Source organism: Amblyomma americanum, chromosome 9 (assembly GCF_052857255.1).
Source record: "Amblyomma americanum isolate KBUSLIRL-KWMA chromosome 9, ASM5285725v1, whole genome shotgun sequence".
In the NCBI taxonomy this organism is placed as follows: Eukaryota; Metazoa; Arthropoda; class Arachnida; order Ixodida; family Ixodidae; genus Amblyomma; species Amblyomma americanum.
This window is the reverse complement of record NC_135505.1, coordinates 92,095,483-92,119,711: the sequence shown is the minus strand read 5'-3', so window position 1 is coordinate 92,119,711 and position 24,229 is coordinate 92,095,483. Positions and strand designations below refer to the sequence as shown.

The 24,229-nt window shown below is 45.6% G+C and overlaps 1 protein-coding gene across 1 annotated transcript in view; it reads right to left on the bottom strand.

Annotated features, from left to right (window-relative positions):
* Nucleotides 1-7,882: 7,882 nt before the first annotated feature.
* Nucleotides 7,883-24,229, bottom strand: part of LOC144103508 (uncharacterized) — a 28,029-nt gene continuing 11,682 nt past the window's right edge. The window contains exons 4-7 of the mRNA XM_077636208.1: nt 18,371-18,448; nt 9,347-9,483; nt 8,107-8,178; nt 7,883-7,897 (exon numbers count right to left, since the gene is read on the bottom strand). Of these exons, the coding sequence (XP_077492334.1) occupies nt 7,883-7,897; nt 8,107-8,178; nt 9,347-9,483; nt 18,371-18,448 (302 nt within the window). The remainder of the gene's footprint in view (nt 7,898-8,106; nt 8,179-9,346; nt 9,484-18,370; nt 18,449-24,229) is intronic.

Below are 24,229 nucleotides of genomic sequence, written 5' to 3'. Positions count from 1 at the left end.
TATTGGCGAAGAAAGCAGTCTTGCATGCTCTAGAACCGTGATCCTTGTAACTCGATGCAATAAACGGGTCCTTCTCCTGAATTTATTGGCACCCTCCTTTTTAAATTTTTGCAAGGTAGAATGGTTCATCCACAGAGCATGTCATTGACCAGTGGTTATGTGGCATGTGCCAATTTTGAAAGCAGGATAGCAATATTTGAAAACTAGATAAAACTATCTGAAGTTTGATTGTGCCAATGTTCGCAAGCTGGTTACCAAAGTCCGAAAGCTCGATGCCAATGTTCGAACATGCCAATGAACGAACAATTTTCTGAAAACAATATTCGCGAAAATTTCTAGGTTGCGTTCATTAGACGGGATAAAATATAATGCGAATCTGAACAGGTAAAAATGTGACAAACAGCTGTCTTGACGCATTAATAGAGACTTTAAGTGACATCACTCCACTAACAAAAACACAGCACACTCCTCAACGCAGCTTCGACGCTCGAGTGCTTAGCCAACAATGTTTTCGCAAAAGCACACGTATCACTTGCAGACCAGCTCGTAACTTCGTACAAAGAGAGTACTACTAGAGTTATCCTGGTACAACTGGCATCATTAAGCGCTATTTACGACCAATCGCAATAAGTTGCTGCTGTCGTTATTATGGCATGTAGCAGGAAAGAAACCCTTTGCGGACAGGCGTGGTTTCGATTGGTTTAGGGATTCCTTGTGTAACACTCGTACCACTTCTATGTCGCCTACAGTCTAAACAAAAGAGTAAAATGGGAGCGACTTGTCCAAATGCGCAATAGATAAATGGGCTAGGTACCTTGCCCATGGTCAGGTCTATATTTTCATCACAAAAATTTTGAATACTTGCGGTTGGCAACATTACAGATTTCTTCAAAACCTGCGACGTTCTTAGCCGACGTTTCTATCGGCTCTAAATTCTATCCTCAAGACCTCTGGCGTCTTATTTAATGGTCTTTTTTCTTTGATGACAGGATCATGTTCTATGCCTTCAGGTGGGAATATGCCTCCGATGCCAACAGTGAGCATTCCGTATGTTTATTGATTTAAATGTGCCCTTGTACATCGGCAGAATATCTTGTCTCTAAAAACGAGTTCTGTAGAGGGAATTGTTTAGCTTTTTACTCACTTATAGAGTAATTAATATATACATTGTGGTTCGCGGTACAGTCGTCCTCACATTCTGTAGCGTGTACTTCATATTGCTCAGTATTTTTTTGGTGTTCAGAAAAGGGCGCCAGCCAACATTTACCGCCATCAAGGGCTGGCTGCGTGGCCGCAAGAACGGGCACGTTTAAGACGGGACGGTAAAAGAATTTTGCTTCTTACGCCCAAAGCCGGGAATGCTTTAATTATCCGAAATCATTCATTAGGCATGTAAGTAAGTTGTTATCTTCTTTATTACTCATTAACGCGTTCAAGCGGCAGTGGTTTTACGGGCGCTAAGCCCGGTGCGTGGTGGTCCATCGGAGATCCCCCCTTAGATTTTTTTGTGTGCAGCGCCATGCTTTCAGTGAGCCTGCGGCAAAGTAATCTTATTGGGCCCACAAAAGTGCAATTGAAACCTGGCATGTTTGCTTCTTGCAAGCACCCATAAAAATCTGAGCGATCCCGCGCCTGCAAAGTTTCGCTTAGGGTTCGCGCCGCACAGCAGAAACACACACGTCGCACCGGTGATCCACGACGCAGTGTTCTGCTACGCTGGTCGGGAACGCTTCCAGCTTGACAAGTTATATCTTTTATTTAAAATAGGAAGGAGATTTTTTTACCGGAAGTAGCATCTCTTATGTCTAAATAAATTTACTGCTGCTCGAAGGAATAGTATTTCTCTTTCTGGTACTTTTTTGTTGTTTCATCCAGAATTACCAACATTCTTCCCACCGTATTCCTTTTAGGACGAAGTGATAAAGGCGCTACGGTCGGCTCAAATTTTCGTGAATTCACTTGTGGTAAACCTTCACAGTTCTTAGCACAGACGTGTCCACTGATGCTCACCAAATGAGAACAGCCCCGATGTTCACAACATGCAAGCAGTTCGTTCTTGGGGTGGCAATAAGAAGCCACTACACCCCGGTTACTAATGGTTGCTTGCGATAACAGACGAAAGTCGTACTAGGACGGGAAAGCTCTCTGCTGTTCATTGAGGGCTTGGCAGGCATTCAAGAGCACTCGAATGTCGGCACTAAGTCTAATAGAAACGGTGGAAGCTGCTGAGCCCCGTTGCTTTTTATTCGACAGAACACAAAACCGTAGCATTTCGCTCACACCTGCGAGCGTCGCAATCTGCCTGGCGTCAGCCCAAACAATAAATTTACATTCTTCGATAGTTCTGAAATCATTGCTGTGACTTCATATGTGAGCATCTAGGAATAATGGCACTACAAATTTCTCAACAAACATTGTAAGTCAATACCCCTTTTGGTACGCACTGAATATGAGTAATAATCGCTTTTCCATCAAATTATATCCGCCTCTGCGGCATTTTTAACTGGCGATGCGTCCATGTGGGAAAACACGGCCAGTTAAGTACTTAAAATAAATTAATTCCTTGTGCAGTACGTTCACAACGGAAAAATAAATTTTGTTTGATGCGCGCTTGATTTGAAACTTACAAGTGTGCCAGCTCATGAGCAAGCGTGTGCACTCCATGGAAGGTGTAAGGCTCGTCTTCACCGACTCCGACTTTTGCTTCGCCGCATACGCCACCAATATAAGCGATACCTGAAAATGTTTGGGCATTGGATTTATATGAGCAGTACAGAGAATTCACTCGCTCAGCAGATAGTATCTCGCTTATATTTTCTTCGTGTCTCTGAACTGATTTTGAAGGAAAAACACATAATGTTTAACAAATGCTGCACGTTGTGAAAAGAGATCGTAGTTGAGAGCTGCCTTTGGGAGGAATGTGTAAAACAGCAAAATATGCTGCTCTTACTGTCACATGTTAAGCATGTATTAGTGTAAATTTCTGGTTGCACACACTTCTATTCCCATGATGCTATCTAGCTTTTTAAAAGATGCCCGTAACATTGTTTGCGAAATATAAACATTGATTTGTGGGCCGTTATTCACATTCCATAAAAGAACGTTTACAAACGGCTGATATTTATTTAACTTTCATCTAGATTTGCCGCGCGTTGAATCGCCTTCAAGACACCCGTTGGAAATGGTTATCAGGAAATGCATTGAACAACGTCATCTAGGTCACTCAAGGGATTTTGCGTTTGGTTGCTGGTTCCTATTTTGCGTGACCAGTACCAGCCGCGACTGCTTGAGGTATTTCTATACAGGCAAAAAAAAGAAAAAAAACGCCCGGGTGCCGCTGTGTGATGTCAGTGCGCTTCAAAAAGTTCCAGGTGGTTAAAACTATGCGGAAACACTCTAATGTGGCATTCCTTATCGCCCTTGTGTCGGTTACGAACCTTGATTCAAAACAATTTACAAATTGTAATGAAAGAAAACAGGTTTCAAAATATTTAGCCGAGCGTTCTCAGACAACAGGCATAACGCAAGCACGCACAGGAATCTAATAAAACACACAATCGCAGAAAATTGTTTCAAAATGCCGGAAGTGAAGTAACGTTTAAAAAACAAGTTGGCCACCCACAGCTTTCATTCAGGCAGATTATAGAGAAAAATCGTTCATTTATAGGTAGAAGTATAAAAAAAATTCTCAAGCGATCCTGCTAGCTCCTCGCGCCCATTTAGCGCAGGCATCATTAATATAAAATATCATCTTACACGAATACTAACTATGGGTATTGCCTGAAAGATCTGCGGCGCACCGATAAAACCACAAGAAAGAAAAGGACAACACATCCATGGTACAAGCGGTCCTTTACTTTATTCGGTTGTCATCGTTGCGCCGCAGGTTTTTCAGTCATGCACCAATTTGCCCAACAGCCGTCATTCTATAGGGCTGCTGTGTTTCTGGGTTGCAACATTTTGAAGTGAGAAAACAGGCGTGTGCTTTTACAGGTAAGGCGAAAATATGTCCTCGTTATTGGCGCTATGGGGCATGTGGAGGGATTTGTATTAACATGAATAATATTTTTCGCACACTAAGTATTACACTAAATGCCAGCAAACTTCGCATTGCATTCGACCTTGAACGTTCCATAATTGTATGCGGCTATTAAAAATACCTTGTGGACGACTGCGGATAAATTTCGACCAACAAAGACTTTTTAGCGTGCACTAGTTGTCATCCACAGCACACGGCCGCATTTGCATTTCGCTTTTATCTTAACTGCAGTAGCCGGGGTTTCACCTCAACAACTTAAGCTCATCAGCAAAACAAAAAGGCCACCGAGCCACCGCGGCGGCAATGTGAAAGAAACTGTATTTAAACCTTAAACTTTTTTTAGAAGCGACGTTAACAGATTTTCTTGACAAATGTAAATTACGATGTTCTTTGACCCAGCCGAACCATCAGTAGTCATGCAGTCATAGGTGTAACCATGGAAGAGAATATGCATATGTAAATCACATATTATCGGAATGAGCGCCGTGAAGCGACACCGGATTAATGTGCAACATGCGGGGTTCTCTAAGGACCAATGACATTGCAGAGCACAGGAATGTTTTGTATTTCGCCACCAGCGCAATACGCCCGCAGTGGCTGGGAGGGACCCGCAACCTTGAAGTTCGGATACCAGCACCAAAATCCCTGAGCCACTTCAGCGGGCAGACGTCATATGTAAACATACTGGAGAATATGTATAGCGGTTGGACAGCGGCTATAGTCGATAACAGAGACAGCGATACAATACCATAAAGGAACGGTGTCAGGCAAAGAGGCACAATTTCTGTAGCACTACTCATAGCGTTTTTAAACACAATATTCAGATAAATGGCTTGAGAACAGTTCAAGAAAAAGTTAATAGAGAGTTCTTTATCAATCACGAATTAGCTTGCGAGATTGCCTTGCTTAGTAACTCAAGGGCTGAATTGCGAAACCTGATCTAGCACATAGGCAGGCAAAACAGAAGGCGGCGCAAAAATAATATGAATAAATTTACTGCGGTGTTCAAAGTATCAAAAGATAATAATTTACGAAAATCAGCCAAGTATTGGAAGTGGTAAAGTATTATATCTAGCTAGGGCAGGTCGTGGCAGCAGATCCGGACCTGACCACGAAACATAAGTGAGAATGGGAATGGGGTGCAGTGAATTTTAGAGAGACTGTCACGTGATGGCAATTCACCAATATCTCTCAGTAGGAATGTCTACGAATGTATGCCTCTGGTACTGACCTATTGGACAGAAACGCAGAAGTTAAAGAAAAGGATGAGCATAGATTGAGGAAAACGTAGAGGACTGTAGAAAGCAAAGTGACAGTAAGTGGTGGTACCTTTAAAAGTTGTACCGACAACTTATTTCGAACGCAAAAAAACTACATATGTTTCTTGGGCATAAGAAGATACCTTCTTGGAAGTTAAACTCGCCGGTGACGAGTGGAAGATTATCTAATAAGATTTTGAATCTTCTGCAAGGAGCCGCTCGGCATTTCCATCTGCATCGACTGACCTCAACGCGCATGGCGAAATAATTGCGGCGTCACCTAAACCCTGCTGTGCTCTCAGCAATAGCACGTCTTTGCGGTGACGCCGGTGTCGTCAGGATTGTGCTAGTCCAGGCTGGCCGGTGTACCCTCATGTTAAGGTGCTTAAACACTGGAGCCCAAAGACAATGAAACTGTAGGCATAAAATAGCATTCAAATTATTTTTAAAGCTTCGCACCGGTGTTTCCAGCTCAGTTTGATAATTCCTATGCGCGTAGTCTTCTTTTAAAGCTAATTAAGAGCTACCAAGGCTTTACGGTCAATGCCACATTTACAGACCAAGAAGAACAGAAAAGGTCATGAAGTCAAGTCGATTCATTGTTAACCTATTCGAAATCTCGAAGAAGAAATGCTCGTAATGGCGAGGAAAGATAACAGATGGTCCCTTAAAGCAATGTTCTGCATTCCCAGAAGGGAAAACGCAGTTCGAGCAGTCAAAAGGTCACTTGGGCGGAAGATAGGGAGAAGTTAGCAGGATCATTATGGTCATGGCTGGCTGGCACATGACAAGGTTAACGGGGTCGATATGAGAGCAACCATTCTATTGCACTGGGCGTAGTTATGCAGATGACGATGATACTGTGGTTGTATCACCGACGCTATGCGAAATCGCTTCCAGGTTGTATTTCTTAAGACAGATCTCAGAGTAACATATTTTTACCATTGTATAGAATCCACATTATCTACACTGTTTAGTACACTAGAGTGTGTGAATTGTCACTAAGAATATTCGTGCTCAATTTAAGCAACTGCTAGAAATTTATGCTTGAGGTTTGCACACCAGGCTTGAAGTTGAGGTGGAAGTTTATGTATTTAGCACAAAGTACAAAGCAATTAACCGTCAGCGGACACTTTGGTAGAGGTAAGCAGCACAATTCACAAAAAAGAATATGAAATGCGATGCCAGTTTTTAAACAATAGTTAGAAGATCAAAATATTATATATTTTTAAAATAAAATAAGAAAAGGCAACGTTAAAAAGAATTATACAAAAAGCGCAAGTAAGAAAGTTTTAAAAAGCGCGTGCAATTTCTTTCTCGTGAGGTGGTATTTACTTAAACAGTGCGGAGCGCTGGACGGAACCACCCGAAATTCATAGTTAGTGTGAGATCTTGCGACATGCCAAAGTTGTCAAAAGGTTGTTAGCAATAGGCGTTTCACTTTTTGTCTGTGTCGATAAGTTTTTAGCTCTCGTGCCTTCTCGAAGTGATTGAAGTTATGAGAGAGGCATCAACAACTGACGTCTTTCTTGTGGATTCTAATATACAAATAGAATGCTCGAACTTACCAGCGACGCTTTTATCCGCTGTACCATTTTCATACATTACAAAATCTTGGCTTATGAAATGAACAGAAAACCACAAAAATACATTATTTCAATGACAGCAAACCATATTAAATGACGTCTCTCCAAATAAGGACAAAAATTAAAAACTCCACGTCTACTTTAAAATTGTCTCTCTCATTCTCCTCTGGCATGATGTATTTATTTAGAATATTCACCAATATAGATCCATGCTTTGACTACATATTTCACGGCTTTTTTTAAGAAGTACGTTTGGCAAAATTGTGTTGCTTGCTACAGGCCTGATAAAGCTTACCTCCAAGTTCACGCCAGCAAGCATTAAAAAGAGACACGAAGGTACATGGGTTGTCAAACAGGACCTACCTAATCTTCACAAGTGGCGGGAAAGCCCCTCTCTAGTTTATTTTTTCGTGCTAGGAATAAAAACATTTTTGCCGAACAAAACCACATAACTTATCTGTATACCAAGGACTTCGTAGCCTGCAGCGCTTTTGAGTAGCGTTAACGAATCGGTAACTATTTCACACACCACCCTCGTGACAATTACCACAATATAAATTGTTATTCTGTACCTTGATATGAAGAAAGCAATGTCACAGCGATTGAAAGTGCCTTGATGTGAAAGGTTTTTCATATTGTCTAACGTCGCCGTTATATCGGGTTGGGCTTCGGTAGTGTTAATTATTTTTTCACTCTGAGGAAACAAAGAAGATAAATTCAATGAATCAGTGTATATATATGAAGAAGGCAAAAGCATTATTTGGGCAAGATCGATCTGTGATACGTGGGTTACAACTATAAGCCTTCCTCGTGGGGTGCCATAAAACGCCGTAATTTTTGTACTACATTGCGCTTAAGATATCACAAAAGTACAGACATGCACAACAACCATTTAACAATAGGCGGCTACGCTTTTCAACCTAGAATACTGAATTAGCATATGATTGACAGTTCTAATATATTTTCTGCCGAAAATCAAAGTAATGTCTTTTAAAATCTCAATTTTCAGTGCACTGCAGGAAAATAGGAAACGAACAAAATATTTTACGAAATTTTTATACCAGAACTTTACTGGAAATATCTTTTGCAAGGTAATTGTTAAGGTAATTTTTAAGTGAATATTAAACAATTTTATTCAACATGATAAAATTCATTAAAAAGATCAAAATTTGTGACCTATGTAAAATAATAGTTTTTCTTGCTTCTGGAAAAATGCACTTACCAAATTTGTGAAGACTTGGTTAAGTTGGAAGCGTATTTTGGGATCCTTCAAATCAATGAAACTCAGGGCAGCCTTGGGGAAATAAGAAACCAAGCTTCATTACTAATTTTTAATATTGGTGCATGTCGTCGTTTGACGTTTTACTATCATTTAAAAAAAACCCCAGTGTAGCGCTAAAGGGGACGCCAGATAATCGATGGCTGAAAAATCTCAGCGTTTGTTGGGAAGTGGAGTAAAATCCAGCTACAATATTTTCAATGCAATAAAATGCCGAAATGTAATTCGATAGTTATTCTTCACCTTAGAAGACTCCAATATTAAAAAAGACAAAAATAAGAAGCACCTTATCTTGTGGTATCTATAAAGAAGGCACTCCTTATTATGAACAAAGTGGGTATCATTTAGTGCTATGCCAGAAAAATTTCCACCATGCTGCCAGAAATAAGCACTGCACTTGCCGTTTCTCTCACAAGTAACGTAGTTGAGAAAAATAAATTTTCTTTAAGTTTAGGGTCCCGAAACGATGCCTACGCGCATAAAACACTTAATGATTCCATTTATAGTGGAGTTAATGCCAACCGATTTAACTGCAGACCTTGCTTCCTCAACACGAAGGAACCTGTTGGTAAAATTTTTACCATTGGTGCCATCAAATTGATTTCACTCATTTTTTTCTAACGTCTTGTCGTCTTGTGTATGTACCTATAAATTTCTAGTGCGCCCGTTCCAGCTCCGCGCAGTTTTCAATTGAACGGCAGCCAAAGGTTGGAAGTCTGTAAAATGCTAGAAAGAATTATTCTACGCGTCATATTAGGATTCGAGATGTTTTCTCAAGTTTCTAGTCCGCAGTTGATATCTGAGCTGGCACCGTCTTCAAAACAGGGCATTGACTTGAAGATATTATAAAATCGTGCAGATAGAGGAGTCAGAATACGGCAGAAACCATTATATAATAAAAAATGTTAGTCCTCAATAGGCCTTTAAACCGTATATGTAGTAGTTTACCTTTGTATACCTTATATGCAAGTCATCTCTTGAGCATAGCTCTTCTCTCTGGTTACTCACTGACCAATAATAGACTGCGGAAACAACCTTCTTTGAAGAAGACAAAATCAATAGCATCTTTTCTCAGGCTGCAAGAACCTTTTCGTAGCTCATTGTGCTGGCATTTGCTGCTCCTAATGTTGTGTACAATTAAAACTACAACCAAAATCTGTGGTAGGTAATGAAAGATACATACCGCATTCAACATGAGAGCAATGTATTGAATAAGTTCTTCGGTTGAATTAAATTGACTTGAGTACTCCTTGCTTGTAACCATGCACATTTCTACCACGAACCTGTTTGGACGTTCCTTTTGCGTCTTATTTCGGAAGCCTGAAAAAGATTGGCGTTTAGACTCACTGTAAACGCAAAATTATTTATAGCGATATTTTTGTTACTTTTGATTAACCATACAGCCCTGCATTCTACCTTAAGATGTACAGCGTCATGCATAAGGCATTAATTGCTTAGTGAGATCTTTATTTAAATTTTTAGCAAATTATTTATTTAGGTTCAGGTGATGAATCCAAGTCATTTCAAAATTCACCTACCACGTTATGTAGGTAGCAAAGTGGTCCGAGAGAAATCTCTCGCTCTATGTTTAGGTGAGGGAAGGGAGTTGGAAATGCAAGATTGAAAGGAAAGAGAGAAAGTGGGAGGCAACAGGTAGCCTAGCGGATTGTGAGGTAATGGCGGAGTGAAGGAATGTGCAGCCTGAAGGGGGTTCCCAGGCATATTGCTGGGCTATGTGGATACACCAAAACTAATAATGTTTTTGCGGTTTCAAGCGCTTTTCCGTAACCCAAACTCTAAAGTACCTTTTGCTCGAAGCTCCATTTCACTCGATCTTTGAAATATGGCAATCCAAAAACTAACGCATGGTACCTGTAAGTCAAACATAATGGCTTGCACTATATTGACTGCGGTGTTTTCGAGTGAGATTTGCCATCTGATTTTGAAACCACGCCTTTCTATTGTAGATCACCTTACACCGTGTGTATTCTCTAACGCAGTGCATTTTTTCGATTTTCTGCGTAATTTTCGAAAAAAAACCGCTGCCCAATCTCCGTGTGAGGCAGCACAGAAAAAAAAAACGCTTTTTAGAGAAATGCGGTAGTAGGGTATGTAAAAAGACAGCAAGAAAGGCTTCAAGACAAAACTTTATTTGTTATACCTGCGCCCACAAAGAGCTGAATGACATTTTTTTTTATTGCTGCATAATTTGTTCTATATTTATTGTTTTGTTTACCCGACGTTTTATACCCAATTTGATATTCCTATTGATTTTTAGGTTAGCTGTTTATTGCTCTTTTTTGGGCTTACGTATGGCCTTTTCACGTTGTTGTCCCCCCCCCCCCCCCCACCCCCGCTTTTTATGTAATGTTCCTGGTGGGATCTTGAAGAGAACAAAAATGATGATTATACCGATTACTCTTCGGTGGTGACGAAAGTACCAACCGTGCCCAGTGGTCGTGGAACAAAACGAATGCAGTTCGTGGCTGCGCTCATTTAAAGCTGGCAAACAACCATCGACATAAAGAAGAAAACGCATCTACAGCGACCTTGAAAAACCTGGAAGCCTTGGACCTGGGTACGATCAACAGAGATAATTCTAGTTTCGTGTCGCGTCACGAAAGAAATAAAAACGCCCCCAGTCGGAGGCTTTGAGCATGGACAGAATATCAATACAAAGATGCGCGGTATTACTCCGCTCTCAACTATGCACTGGCTCGATTAGTTACAACAGAAAGAAAGTAAAGCAAAAAAACAAGCAGTAAATAGAAAGGAGAAAAACACTGAAGCTGCAAATACAAAGCGTCCGTTAGCGTCCACAATAAAGTTACAGGCACAAGACACCCACAGCTGTGATGCTGTCGCTCCGTCGGGAGACAATTCGTAGTCAGCCTGTCCAAGTCGACGAATGACTTCTATGGGGCGAAGTAGTGGCACAGAAGCTCTTAACTAAGCCTGCGCCGAATGCGAATCAAGTCAAGTCAAGTGAAGTCAATTTTATTTACATCATTATGATGTGGAAAGGCTCAGGGAAAAAGTGAACGATTTTCGCTTGAGCGAGCCCGAGGCCCCTATATGGCGTACAGTAAGGGCAAAAGTTTTAAAAATTACAAAATCCACACACACTACATAACAGAATATAATACAAGAAATTCAGAACAATCGATATAAACTCTTGGTACATGCTCAATAATACGCAATGTGTAGGTGTTAACACAGATGCAAAAGTCATTCTTGTCACACTTTTAACTCAAAGGGATTTGAAAAAAAAAGAGACGCCGACCAGTGAAAAAAGGGAATCCACACCAACATGCGGCCACTCGGCTTGTTTTCCGCGTCACGTCGGCTGAAGTTGTGCCGTAGAGTGCTGCTGATCTTTATTCCGTAATCGGGCAAGTGGTCGGGCTTCCTCTGCGCGCTTAGGGCAGGCGGCAACGTCAATGTTGCCTTCATCTGCGACATCCGGGAGCGTGGCGTCGAGCGTGGTGATTGCCTCTCTGCCATGGAGTGGTGTTGCAGGCGAAAACGATGGTGGGGTACATGGAATCACAGGTCTTGTGTCTGGCGTCCGCATATGGGGGAAAAATTCAGGAACAGTTTTGTTCAGACGCTCCGTAAGAGCGTTGGTCTGCGGATGACACGCATTAGTTCGCCGATGACTTCTGTTCTTGTAGTTCAGAATAGCTTGGGTGAACAAGGCCGTAAATGCTGTTTCTCTATAAGTGATGACAACGTCTGGTGCGCCGTGACGCAAAAGGGTCTACTGGACCAAAATATTTCCTACTTCAACCGCAGTACCACTCCACAGCGCTTTTACTTCTGGGCAGTGGGTCAACTAGCCGATCGCTACAATGAATCGCTTGTTCCCTGATGCTGACGTTTGAAAGGGGCCGAAATTACACATTCAAATCGGTTGAAAAGGCTTGCTGTATGGTGGTATGGGCTTCAAAACTCCAGCTGACCTGATCAGGGGCGTCCTTCGTCGTTGACACTCATGGAATGGTTTGACAAACCTTGCGACATCGGCGGATTATCGGGGCCAGTATTTATCCTGACTGCGACGAAGCAGAATGTAAACCCGAGGTGTCCAGCTGTTAGTTCATTGTGCGAAGCCTGCATAATTTTCTCTCGCAACATGTTCCGCACGGCGAGGAGGTACGCGATCTTGTTTGCAGCGAATTTCTTCACGAGCATGCGATGTCACAGACACAAAGCGGACAAACCACGCTTCAACGCTGCTGGGGTTTGGGAAGCCTTGCCTTCCAGATACGGGGGGAGAAGCTGTAGGTCGGGGTGCAAGTGTTGGCAATGTGCGACGTCGATGGTGCTTATCGGTTTGAAAAAGGTGACCTCCCCGTGATCTTACGGAGGCACCTCGATATTTTTTTTTATTCGAGAAGTGTGCCATGAGGCATAGGTTGAAAAAAAAGGAAGGGGGGAAGGAATGCACGGGATTGAAAATTAAAAGCAGGAGTGAAGACTCGTTGCGCTGAGGTAGTCGCAGAGGTTGATGATGAAACGGTTGTTCATAGTCCACTTCACGTAGTCACTTTCGCGGTCCCACCGCAGGCCCACCTCGCTGAGGAGCCTTTTTCTTATAGCAGCCGTCGCTGGGCGCGTCCACAACAAGTGCCGCACATCACAAATGTTCGGTGCAGCGCTACAGTGAGGGCACCTGTCAGGTGCTGGCAGATCTTTGGCACGCCACCGATGACGAACAGATGGTGTCAGAGCCACCCCTGCTCGAATCTGGCGCACGGATATTTCCTCCTGCCAAGTAAGACTACGGGGGAGAGATTGTGAACACGGAGGAATTAGAGTGCGTGTTCGCTGGCGCAGAACTTCGGAATCGGAAACATGGGACAGGAACGGATTTGGGGGAAGAGGGGAAGGTGGCAGATCGTGTGAGGTATGAAGATGAGTCAAAGCATCCGCTTGAATGGTATGTGGATCCTGAGCATGGCCGCGAATCCAGTGTTTGCGCACAGGACATGGATACTTTGCGCAGAGCACATGAATTGATTGTGAAATCTGAAATGTCCGTCGAACAGCCTTAAGCTGTTTAAGAGCGGCGCGGGAGTCGGTGTAAATATGAACTGTATTGAATGTTGGAAGGAGTGGGAGGGAAGCAATGGCATTATAAATGGCTTGAAGTTCCCATGCCGGGGAGTGCATGTATCCGCAGTATACGTCACGCGAGAGTTGAGATACTATACAGAGCAATAAGTCCCCTCTCTGCAGAATGTGATGCATACGTGTATATTTTGCACCCTTCAGGCAGATACGCTGCTGATACCGACGGGGAGACAGTGAAGCGATTGTCAGTGATCTGGCAATATGACCACGGAGGAAGTGTCTTTAAACGATAAAGTTGGAGAGACTGTTTTCGAGCTATATTTGCCACCCGTTGGTCGATGAGTTCACTGAGTGTAATAAGTTGGGCGAATTCCTGTAGCACAAGTATGGGGGTTAAATGAGGCAGATATGTTATGACTCGCATAGCCTCATGATTGATAGCTTCAAGGGAGTCCTACCGTGTGCGGGTGAGACCTTGAGACCTCGATATGTGCTGGAGATAGGCAGTCCGCATCCCTGTGCTTTCGTTCAGATTTTTAGACGACGGTAATGTCGAACTCCTGGCGGCGCAGGCCCCACTGATCGAGGGGGCTGGAGTGGTCCCAAAAATTGTCAAGCAAACACAATGTGGGGTGATCGCTTACCACCTTGGATTGAAGATAGGGGCGGAATTTCGACGTTGCTCAGACAATGCCGAGGAACTCCTCGGTCGTGCAATAGTTGGCCTCGGCCTTCGAAAGAGGACGGCTTGCATACGTGAATACTTTTTCCAGTCCGCAGCTTTTCTGAGCGTGGAAGGCGCCAAGGCGTACGTTGCTTTTATCGGTATGAATTTCAACCTTGGCGTATTCATGACGGCGTCCGAGGACCGGAGTGGTCTGTACACGATGCCGAAGTGTCTTGCAGGCTTTTACTTGCGGCCCTTCTCATTTACATGGCACATCTGCCTTTGCCAGCTGGGTCAGAGGCTCTTCAATGCGCGAAAAGTTGTTCACAAATTGTCGCTAATGCGCGCACAGTCCCAGAAGTCTACGCACAGCTTTCTTTTGATCGGTAGCAGAAGCTGTGCGATAGCGGCTGTTTTCTTCGGGTCTGCGCGTACTCCACCCTAGGTCACGATGTGCCCTAGACACATCAAATTCTCATAGATGAATTGAAACTTCTCTGATTTCAAGGTCAGGCCGTACGACTTGATTGCATCTAGTACTGTTAAAAGCCTTTTTAGGCGCCTTCAAAGATCGAGGCGATGACAACGGCGTAATCTAAATATACCATACAAATTTGCCACTTCAGGAATGCAAACTGTATTCATTACTCGCTGAAACGTCACTGGTGCGGAACAGAGACCAAATGACATCACATTTAACTCGAAGAAGCCATCTGGTGTGATGAGCGCTGTTTTCTTTCGTGCTCTTTTATTTACTTTTTTTTGGCGTGTGACCACTCCTGAGGTTCATCGAAGTCGGTCGAATTTGTCGTCGATGCGGTGGAGATGTTACACAATCGTCTTTATATGGTTCAAGCGGCGGCAACCGATGCAGAGCCGAGGTGTACAATCCTTCTTTGTCACCAGAATACCAGTACCTCCCAGCAGCTCTTCGACAGCTGGATGACGTCGTCGCGAGGCGTTTCATCCACTCGGTGCCGGATGGCCTGGATGGCAGGGATAGATACTTTGAATAAGGGGTTGCTCGTGTTCGTCGCTTGCAGCCTAATGTTTGTCTACCTGCGTTTGTCAGATTTTTGATGACTGCGAGAAGCGCTCACTGTTATTTTGAAGCAAGTTGTATATTTTATCCAGTCTCTTCAGAGGCAGGACTGTGCGCATGTCGAAAGAGGGCGAGTTCTTGGTACGATGATTCTTCTACATATCGGACGGAGAGGGCGAAGGCGTTGTGTTCTCCGGCTAGTTCCTCAACGAAAGAAATCATTGCAAAGTCCCCTTATAATGTCCCGATATTCTTCGTTGAAGTTCGACACCCGCACTTCAGCATGGCCATTGCGGATATATACGAGGTCTCTTTCGGCGCCGATTCTTCGGTCTAGAAGCAAGCGCCTTTTCCCCTCGATCATGGCTTCCGTGGCGCCTACGGGGACGATGACGCTTGAGCGGGGTGGGATGCTCACATGTTCCTCCAGGACAATCAAGGCAACGTGATGATCAAGGGTTGTCATCGAACGGATGACATCATCCAATAAATGCGTCATCAGCTTGGATGGCAGGTCGATCATTTTCTTATGCTCATTATCGTTAAAAAATCCACAGCCAACATCACTTAGCGGGAACATTGCGGTTGCACTAGAAAGGTCGCGGGTTAGGTATGTCTGCTGGTGGGCACTCGCGCAGTGCAAATTCTAGATGGCGTAATAAGGTCACCTCCTGCGGTTCAGATTTTTAGGCCATTAACAGTGGTCGTGACTTGCATTTGGTGCTCAGTGAAAGCTCCATTCATCACTGAATAATCGGCCACTACATCTACAAGAGCGGTCGCCGTCCATAGCTACTTTCAAGTGGGATATCCTGGCTCTTGCGTTCCACATCGCCCTCGGCATCGGGTCACGGCTCCACCGGGATAGTGGATCATGAGCAAGTCGTGTAGTCGAGGTTTTTTTGGTTGGCGGTGTCTTTATAAAGTCTGATCGCGTCGTGGCTGAGCTCGTGTTTGCCTGCGCTGTCGGCGTAGCGGGATTCGGCGTCTGGGGAGCTGCCGCGAACAGAAGCTGCGTAGCTTCGGTCTGGCGATGCAAACTTTGTTGTTGACGGTGGTGGTGGGCGAGAAAGGTTGTTTGCCACGTGCTCATCTCGACTAAGGAAATCTCTGATTTCTTACGGCTGTTGGCCGAAGCGTGACCGGTGCGCCAAAGGCAGAACCACGAAGACCGATAGGGCGCTACGGGCAGTGACGAAAAATATAGGCGGCCTTATCGCAATGAAAGCACACCGGGAGATCGTCGCAAGTCCTCCAGAAAACGGATTTCCGGCGGCTTGAGCGTCGCTCGTAGGCTGCGCGAGCAGGGGCCTGTGGGCACCGTTCTGGAACAGCTGGTTCATATCGAAGAGGAGGAGTTAGGGTGTGTCGTTAGCGCTGAGGATGGCGTTAAGCAGTGACGAACCTGATGGTTTGAGGTTCCGTTTAAGAAGCCTATGATGGGAAGCAAAACGCATGCTGCACTTCTTCATGGGCGGTTTTCCCAAAGGTTTCTACTTGAGGCAAGCTCGAAGATTGTAACAGGCGATGAAACTCTTCTCGTACAATGTCGCGGATGACAATCCAGAGACTGGCTCCGAATGTTGTGCCATCTGAGAGCGTTTTAAAGGTCAGTTGAAGCTGTCGAGGGAAGTGGTAGGCTCGTATTTCTAATGTTTTTCTCAATGGTCACTTCTTCGCTAGGGAAATCACGACGGTCTTTGGTGGATTGGGGGTTACACCTCCAAAAAGTGCCCCTTTATCACCCCGCACCAAAAACCCCATTTTCTCTTCCATCAAGTTAGCAGCGGCGAGTCGAAAAAGGCGCTTCATTTGTTCTACGTACGCAGTCATTGTCTCATTAGGGTGTTGGATGCGTGACTGTAGTAGCAGCAGCACTCTTTCTTTCCTGACGGTTGTTGTGAATACCTTGAGAAACTCTCGCCTGAATCATATTCAGGTCGCCAGAGAAGCTTCGTAGTTGCCGGACCAAATTCCGGCTGAGCCTTTAAGAAAAAAGAAAACGTGCCTAATTTTCATCGGTTTTCCCAACTGTGGAATACGACAACACGCTCATACTGATCCAGCCATTCTTCACGATCCTCGCCCGGTGAACCGTCGACCATGGGCGGCACTCGGGGCTCTTGTAAAACAACGGAGGCTCGTTTCGCAGCAGTGGCTTACGTCGGCTCTGAGGAGTCCTCTACTCGCGTGCGGTCCGCTTGTAGCCAGCTGTATTCAGGTGAACGCCTCTGGAGACAGCATGTTTCGCTCTTAGTCTTTGGCTGGGGTGGCTTCTGTGGCTTGCTCGTGATATGCGTCTTCGGGACGGCTCGGGCTGCTTCAGTGACTACCATGGTGTGAGGGCGACAAGGAAGTCCGATAGCAACTCCACAAGATCCAACGTAGTGGTGACGTCTGTCAGGCGAGCAGGAAGGCAGCAAAAAGGCTTCCAAAAAAACTGTTGTTTGACAGATCTGCGCCCATAAAAACTGAAAGTATCGAGGGTGGCAAAGGCAACAAGCGTGCTTGCCGGTCGTGTAACAGAATGCCTGCAGCTCTTAGCCACGCTCAATTTAAAGCCGCAAAAAAACCTTTGAGATAAGGAAGCAAAAGCAACTTCAACACTGAAAAATATGGAAGCAGCTGCGCGATGCCATGATCAATCCTGTTAAGTCTGGTCGCCTTTCGCGTCAGAACAAAATTATAAAGGCGGCTGCCGACGGCTTTGAGCGTGAACAAACAAACAATACAAAGAGTTTTGTTTATCAGGGTTTAACGTCCCAAAGCGACTCAGGCTATGAGAGACGCCGCAGCGGAGGTCGCGGAAATCTCGACCACCTAGGGCTTTCTGACGTGCACGGACGTAGTGCAGTCCACGGGACTTGATAATTTCGCCTCAATGAAAATGCGACCGCCGCGGCCGGGATCGAACCCGCGTCTTTCGCGTCAGCAGCCGGGCTCCACAGCCACTGAGCTACCGCGGTGGCAACAGTACAAAGATACGCGGCAACAGCCACCAACGAAGCCTCCGGGTGTCGCATTTGTCATCGTAGTACAGCGACGCCTTGCAATTGGCGGCGCTGTCGGGTGTGGCCCCTACGCCTTTCAGCATTACGTTTGGGAGCGTCCACGGTGGGGTCACTGCTTGGACTCTTTCAACGTAGATTTTGAGCTGAGCGACTAGCGAGAGCCTCTTGCCTCTTTTTTCTGCAGATGCTGTTGCTGCGGCTCCGTATCTGCCACAGCATTATTAAAACAAATGGGCGTCTCTACTTCTTAATACGTATTTGCCTGTCCAAGAAACTTGCAGCTCAGGTGTTACCAATGATGTGATAGCCATCGAAGCTTCTAAGGACCGCTCTTGGCTTTTGCCATATGTGTTTCCAGTTCTTTGTAAATGTCGGGAGTGAGAAAAAGACAGAAATTTCAAGAATTCTTACCTGTAGATGAATGCTTGTGGTTGTCATATTCCCCCTCGCTGGGACTAGGTTCTTCTGGTTCAGGCAGCGATTCTTCAGCTAGGAAAGCATTCAGAATGTGTAAATAAGGTTTATACGCTACTACCCACGGCTACGAAGAAAGCTGATTTCGCTTTATCTTGATCTTTATTCGTAAAGACAATTCAGTGCTACCACATGTCGAATTGCTTACCTTATCTTTCATGAAAGTGTTGTTATAATAACGAGAAAAGAGAAGTACCTCAAGATCTCTTGTGACCTAATGATAGAAATTAGTTAGTGCACTACTCTGTAAACACTCTATTCCTGCCACTAATATTACTAATACTACTGCTGAGGCTACAACTACTTCTTCTGAGAAACACGACCACCTGTATCAGATGTCTTCCAACAACCACGTCTCCTCTCGCAATATATTACTAGAATTTCTGCTATTCAGTGATACGAAGAACTCAAAATAAGACCTCTCCCTCCAGAATTCCACAAACGATTGTGATGCCCCACGTGTACTAAATAGGTAGAATTCTAGGTTATCGTGGTTTTTGTTTACAGGACATCTGTGCGAGCATTGTACAAAGGCTTTTAGCCATTGTTACGGTTACCCTTTGAATATTCTTCAAAAATTGCGGACCTCTTTCAGATCTTATTTAGACGCAAGAGAACTATTTTCGCGCCATTCATTTCCAGAAAGAAAAAATAGATAATTTACACGAACACAATTGACAGGCGGTATCAGCGAGGTGTTCCACAGCGGAGGATTTCATTTATTCTTTCTAATAATTCTCAGCCGCTTTCTTTGCATTTTTGCAAGTATCATTTAAGCTTCACATTTCGACTTGCCTTAAGATGCTTATAAACTAGCCGGAGACCAAACCTTTGATCGCCGTTTAGAACCTGTCTTTAATATATCTTTGGCATTATGTAAGAGGTTCACGCAATTAAACAGATTTGTCTTCTCAGCTGTCACTTTTAGCGGGCACTGTTAGACTTCGAAATGAACTGAAGCCTTGTTTTCTGTGAATTAAGCTAAAATAGAATAGGGAAGGAAGAAAATCTACTTATGTGTGTAAACAACGGCATAAAGTTTCCTCTACACGTCTTAATGAAGCAATTTGTTACTAAGCTCGTATAAACAACGGCATAAAGCTTCCTTCAGGTATCTTAATAAAGCACTTTGCTTCTAAGCTCGTGCAGTGAAATGAAGATCATTGTTTTAAAAAAAGTTTTTAGAGAAAATCACCCTTTTATTTTTCAAAACTCTAAATGGATAACAATAAAAAAATTATACCCTTTAAAAGGCTACCATTTAAACGTCTTTGCGAGATGATCTTGTTATCAAGAATATACATTTTTGTCGTTCTTATAACAAGAAATTAGCTTCTATTCTTTTGCTGGCTGAGTAACAAAAAAGAACTGCTGTCCTAAAAATGAAAAAACTGTATGCTCAGGAGAAGTTCAGTACAGAAAACAGAATTTTTTTACTCCCTTAGAGGTACATCATTGCTCTTGTGAAAATCTCGCCTGCCGCGTAATTACGTTCCCTATAGCAAACGAACAAAATTCACGCCATCCGAGGAGGCTTCGGACGCCCAGTCACCGCCTGGTTACGTGGCATACAGCAAATGTCACGATGTTATTCCTGGACCTGAACTGCGCACTGAGGCTAGGCCTAGCGCCTCCGGTGACGTGCTGGCGGGGGTAGCTCCGCCTGCGCCGCTTGCCTCAGTGGCATTCCCGCCACTACAACTGCCTCCTGAGCATGGGCCAGACCACCAAAATCGTGCCTTTTTTCCATCTGATACGGCGCCTGCTCTGCCTTCTCCAGATGTATAACAGCTCTTGAGTGATTTACTTTCTGGAGGAAAACCAGATACGGCTGTTCAGCCTATACCTCTGGAACGACCTCTACCAGTACTACATGAGACGGCGAGCACTCCAATGGACCTGTCATCAGCCCCGCCAATCGGGCCGCCTGCCCTCCGCTCTTCTCAAAAGCGCCCTTCTGGAGACGCTGCAACAAGTTCCACTTCGGCCAGCGGTGGCTCACAAGGCAAACGTTCCTGCCTAACCACAGACCGCCCAGTTGTGTCTACCCACGGCTCAGGGAGTTACAAAGCCACTATCAAATCTCTGGCAACGAAAAGCCTTACAGATATACCGACCAGAATTCTGCAGGCAAACCTGAATGCATGTCTCGGAGTGAAAGGTTTTCGTGGCTTTACGGTCAGACTGAAGTCCAATACTATTGCTGTGTGGCTCCCGACCTTGGCTGCCGTGGAACATCTGCAAACGCTACCGTGCATTACAGTTGCCAGCGAGGTCTCGGCACAGGTGTACCTGGTTGATGGATCTGACTTGCAACGTTGTGCTGTCTACAACGTCGATGTTAATGAGGACCAGGCCGCCCCTCAGCGTGAGGTTTGTTGTCCCACCAACCGAGCGATCCAAGCACGTTATATCTAAAAACGGTGCTCATGCATCGTCACCCTGCAAGGCCCACCAACACCGTCAGCCTGCTTGTACTACTAAGGCTGCATTTTACGGCCTCGGCCAAACAAAGCAACGGCCGTCTACTGCTACAGTTTCTTTAGACCTGGCCATATGCGTAGATCCTACCCTTTCACAACTCAAGTGGAACCTGCGCCGGGAGGCACAGCGGCGTGCAGATGTGGCCTCTGCAAAACTGACGACCACGACATCACATCGCCCGCTTGCCCCACAAAGCAGAAGTCAACAGAAAAGATTCGTTGTGGTTACTCTAAGCAATTGACTGAGAATATGAATACACCCCTTGTGCAGACCTCCAACGGGTTTGCAGCTCTCCAGTCGGATGATGACGAGTGGCCCGAACTTCCCGTGCGTCACGCGCATGAAACTGCTACCCAGCAGACTTATAGCGATAAAGTGCGTAAGGACTGCCGGCATCAGCAGGCTACTAAATAGCGTAGCATCCAGGAACCGCCCAACGATGACATGGTAGCAGTTGATGACCAAATCGCTCGCTTTTAGGCAGAGGTGTAAAGGCTCCGACAACACCGTGAACTGCTGGCGTGCCGTAGACGTGCAGCGGGATCTGGGACCACCACTAGAAAAGATAAATCAGCACCGAGCATGTCCCGCCCACCAGCTTCTTTCACCGCTCCTTCCAGAGTTCCGGCTACACTGCCTGATAACTATACAGCATCCCTGCTCCGCTTCATTGTTGCCCAGTTATCCAACGGGACATCTGTTCTCTTGCAACGCTTGGACTACTAACCGAAGTTGGCGCATTCCGGCTTTTGTGGTGTGCTCCAGTGGAACAGTAGAGGCCTCTGAACTTAAGTGGGAGAGCACAAAACCCGTCTTTGCTTGCATAAGTTTCAGGTGTGGGCTCTGCTACTGCAGGAGACCAATGCCTTGCCAGAAATTCGGGGCTCCAGTGGTTACGCGTCGCCTTCCATGAACGACCATCGTGTGCACACTGATTCCCCTCCAGGAAAGGTGGCGGTGTACGTTGACACGCGTTTCCCTCATGTACGCCTCTCTCTGGAAATCTGGTGCACCTCGTATCAGGAGGTAGTTGCAGTTGCTGTAATTACCCAAGGCAACTGTTTTGGTGGTGTCGTACTACGCAAGCCCAGCGGGTGGCGCTCCGTCCCGTTTTAATCTGAGCTGGTTATTTACTGTGCGTAGGGAATAACCTCGGGTGTCCGATTTTAGTCGGAGGTGACTTCAACGACCCACACTCAGACTCTGGGTACCCTACTTCGAGCTCCCACGGCAGGTGCGCGCGGGATGCCTTCGCGGATGCGTTGGTTTGTAGCGATAGCTACATTACGGTAGCATTTCGAGCCTTCAGCGTGGCGGCCCCGCGGCGGTAGTGGCGCCGCCACCCTGTGGCTGCGTCACTGCGCCGCCACGCTGTCACGTGGTTGCTCACAAAATCACGTGGTGCGTCACGTGGTTGGTCACGTGATCAAGTTCCACTCGGCCAGCTGTAGCTATCGCGTCACTCCAGGTTTAACCAGAGCAAAACTACCGCCAATTTTTTTATTCTTCTAAATCAACCCGGTTCCGCAACGCGGGCTATGCGTCACAGTCACAGTACCACCTATGCTCCTGATCTGACATGGTGGTCTGGCCCTGACACCCCCTCGTGGCACCTTGAGCCTGACTCTTGGTGGAGTGACCGCCACCCTAGCATCTTCGGTGCCTACCCATCACGTCCTCGCCGGTTACGGCGCAAGTGCACGGTCGTCAACTGGGATTGTTTCTGTTCTGTTTTTCACGATCTCCCTGCGGAGTCGTAATCATCGCCTCTTGACCGCATATAATGCGCGTTAAACAGGGCTACCACCTCCACCTGGGCAGACATCGATCGACCGGTTCCAGATATCGGTCTGCTAAACTTGTGGGCTGCTCGCCGAGAGGCCGAGCTGGCAGCCTCACGTGATCCCACACCAGCACAGGCACGTATAAGACTGAACTATATTACTGGTAAGGCTCGCAGATAGAACGCGATCTATCCAGAAGGCAGTGGCATGAGGAGTGCGAGCAGTTTTCTGCGAAGTCGTTGAATTCATCTCTCTGGCGAACTTTCCGTGCAATGGAACACGGTCACCGCCGCCCCGAAGCAGCCAGCACCACATGGTTCGCAGCTAACTTGTCTCTCGGATGATTTCGGCATAGAAGCGGCACGGAAATTCTTTCCAAAATATGTTTTGCCGCCCTGAGCTACCCCTGCTTACTTGGCAGGGATTCCAGCTCACGTAATCTGAAATTAGCACCAGACGCCGAGGGTATTGCGTCTCCTTTTATCATGCCTGAGTTGCTTGCAGCAATAAATGAGGTTAAACGAAAGACATCGCCCGGTCCGGATGCCATTCCATATATGGTGTACAAGAAGATGAGTTATGCGGTCCTCCCTCAACTTCTCGGCACCATGAATACAATAGCTAAACGGCTCTTTTCCTGAGACCTGGAAATTGGCCACTGGGATTCCAATCCCAGAAGCAGGGAAGCCACCGACAGATCTTGGCAACTTCCGGCCTATTTCTCTAACATCAACACTGTGCAAGCTGTCAGAGAAAATGTGAGCCGCACGACTGTTGTGGTGGCTGGAGCACCACGGTTTGTACCACCCCGCCCAAAATTGGCTTCCGTCCATTCATCGGCACTGAAGATGGTTTGGCTGTCTTGGCGTCGCAAGTTCTGTCATCAACTCGCAGCCACAGTGCACGTACCGTCCTCGCCATGGATATCGAAAAGGCTTACGATAATATAAGTCATGCTGCCATTTTGCATTCTACTGACATGCAGCATTTCCCTCTTCGACTGTGAAGTTTTATAAAATCCTTCCATGACGGCAGACAATTTGCCATACGCCTCAGTGGTGACTCCATAGGATCATTTGAATCTGTTCGAGGTGTACCCCAAGGCACGGTGCTGTTACCAACGCTGTTCAATATTGTCTTCATTCCTCTTGCATGACGCTTACATGAAGTCCAGTTCTTACTGTACGCCGATGATATCACGGTATGGAGCCCTCACCATGACCTGCTAACTCAAACGGCGGCCCTACAGTTAGTATTAGATATTACCGCCAATTATGCTATGTCTGTCGGCCTACAACTTTCCGTGAGCAAAACTACGTTCATGTCATTGGCCAACCGCTGGGGACGCCGTGAACTCGCTGCCACGCCAATCCGTCTCCAACTACCTGGAACCCCACTTCAAAAATCTCCGACCTCGAAAATTCTGGGTTTGTCGATGCATCAGTCCGGAACGGCTACTTCCTGGCTTTCTCAGGCTAAAAAGCAGGCATTGCAGACTTTGGGCCTAATCAGACGCATTGCTCCCAAA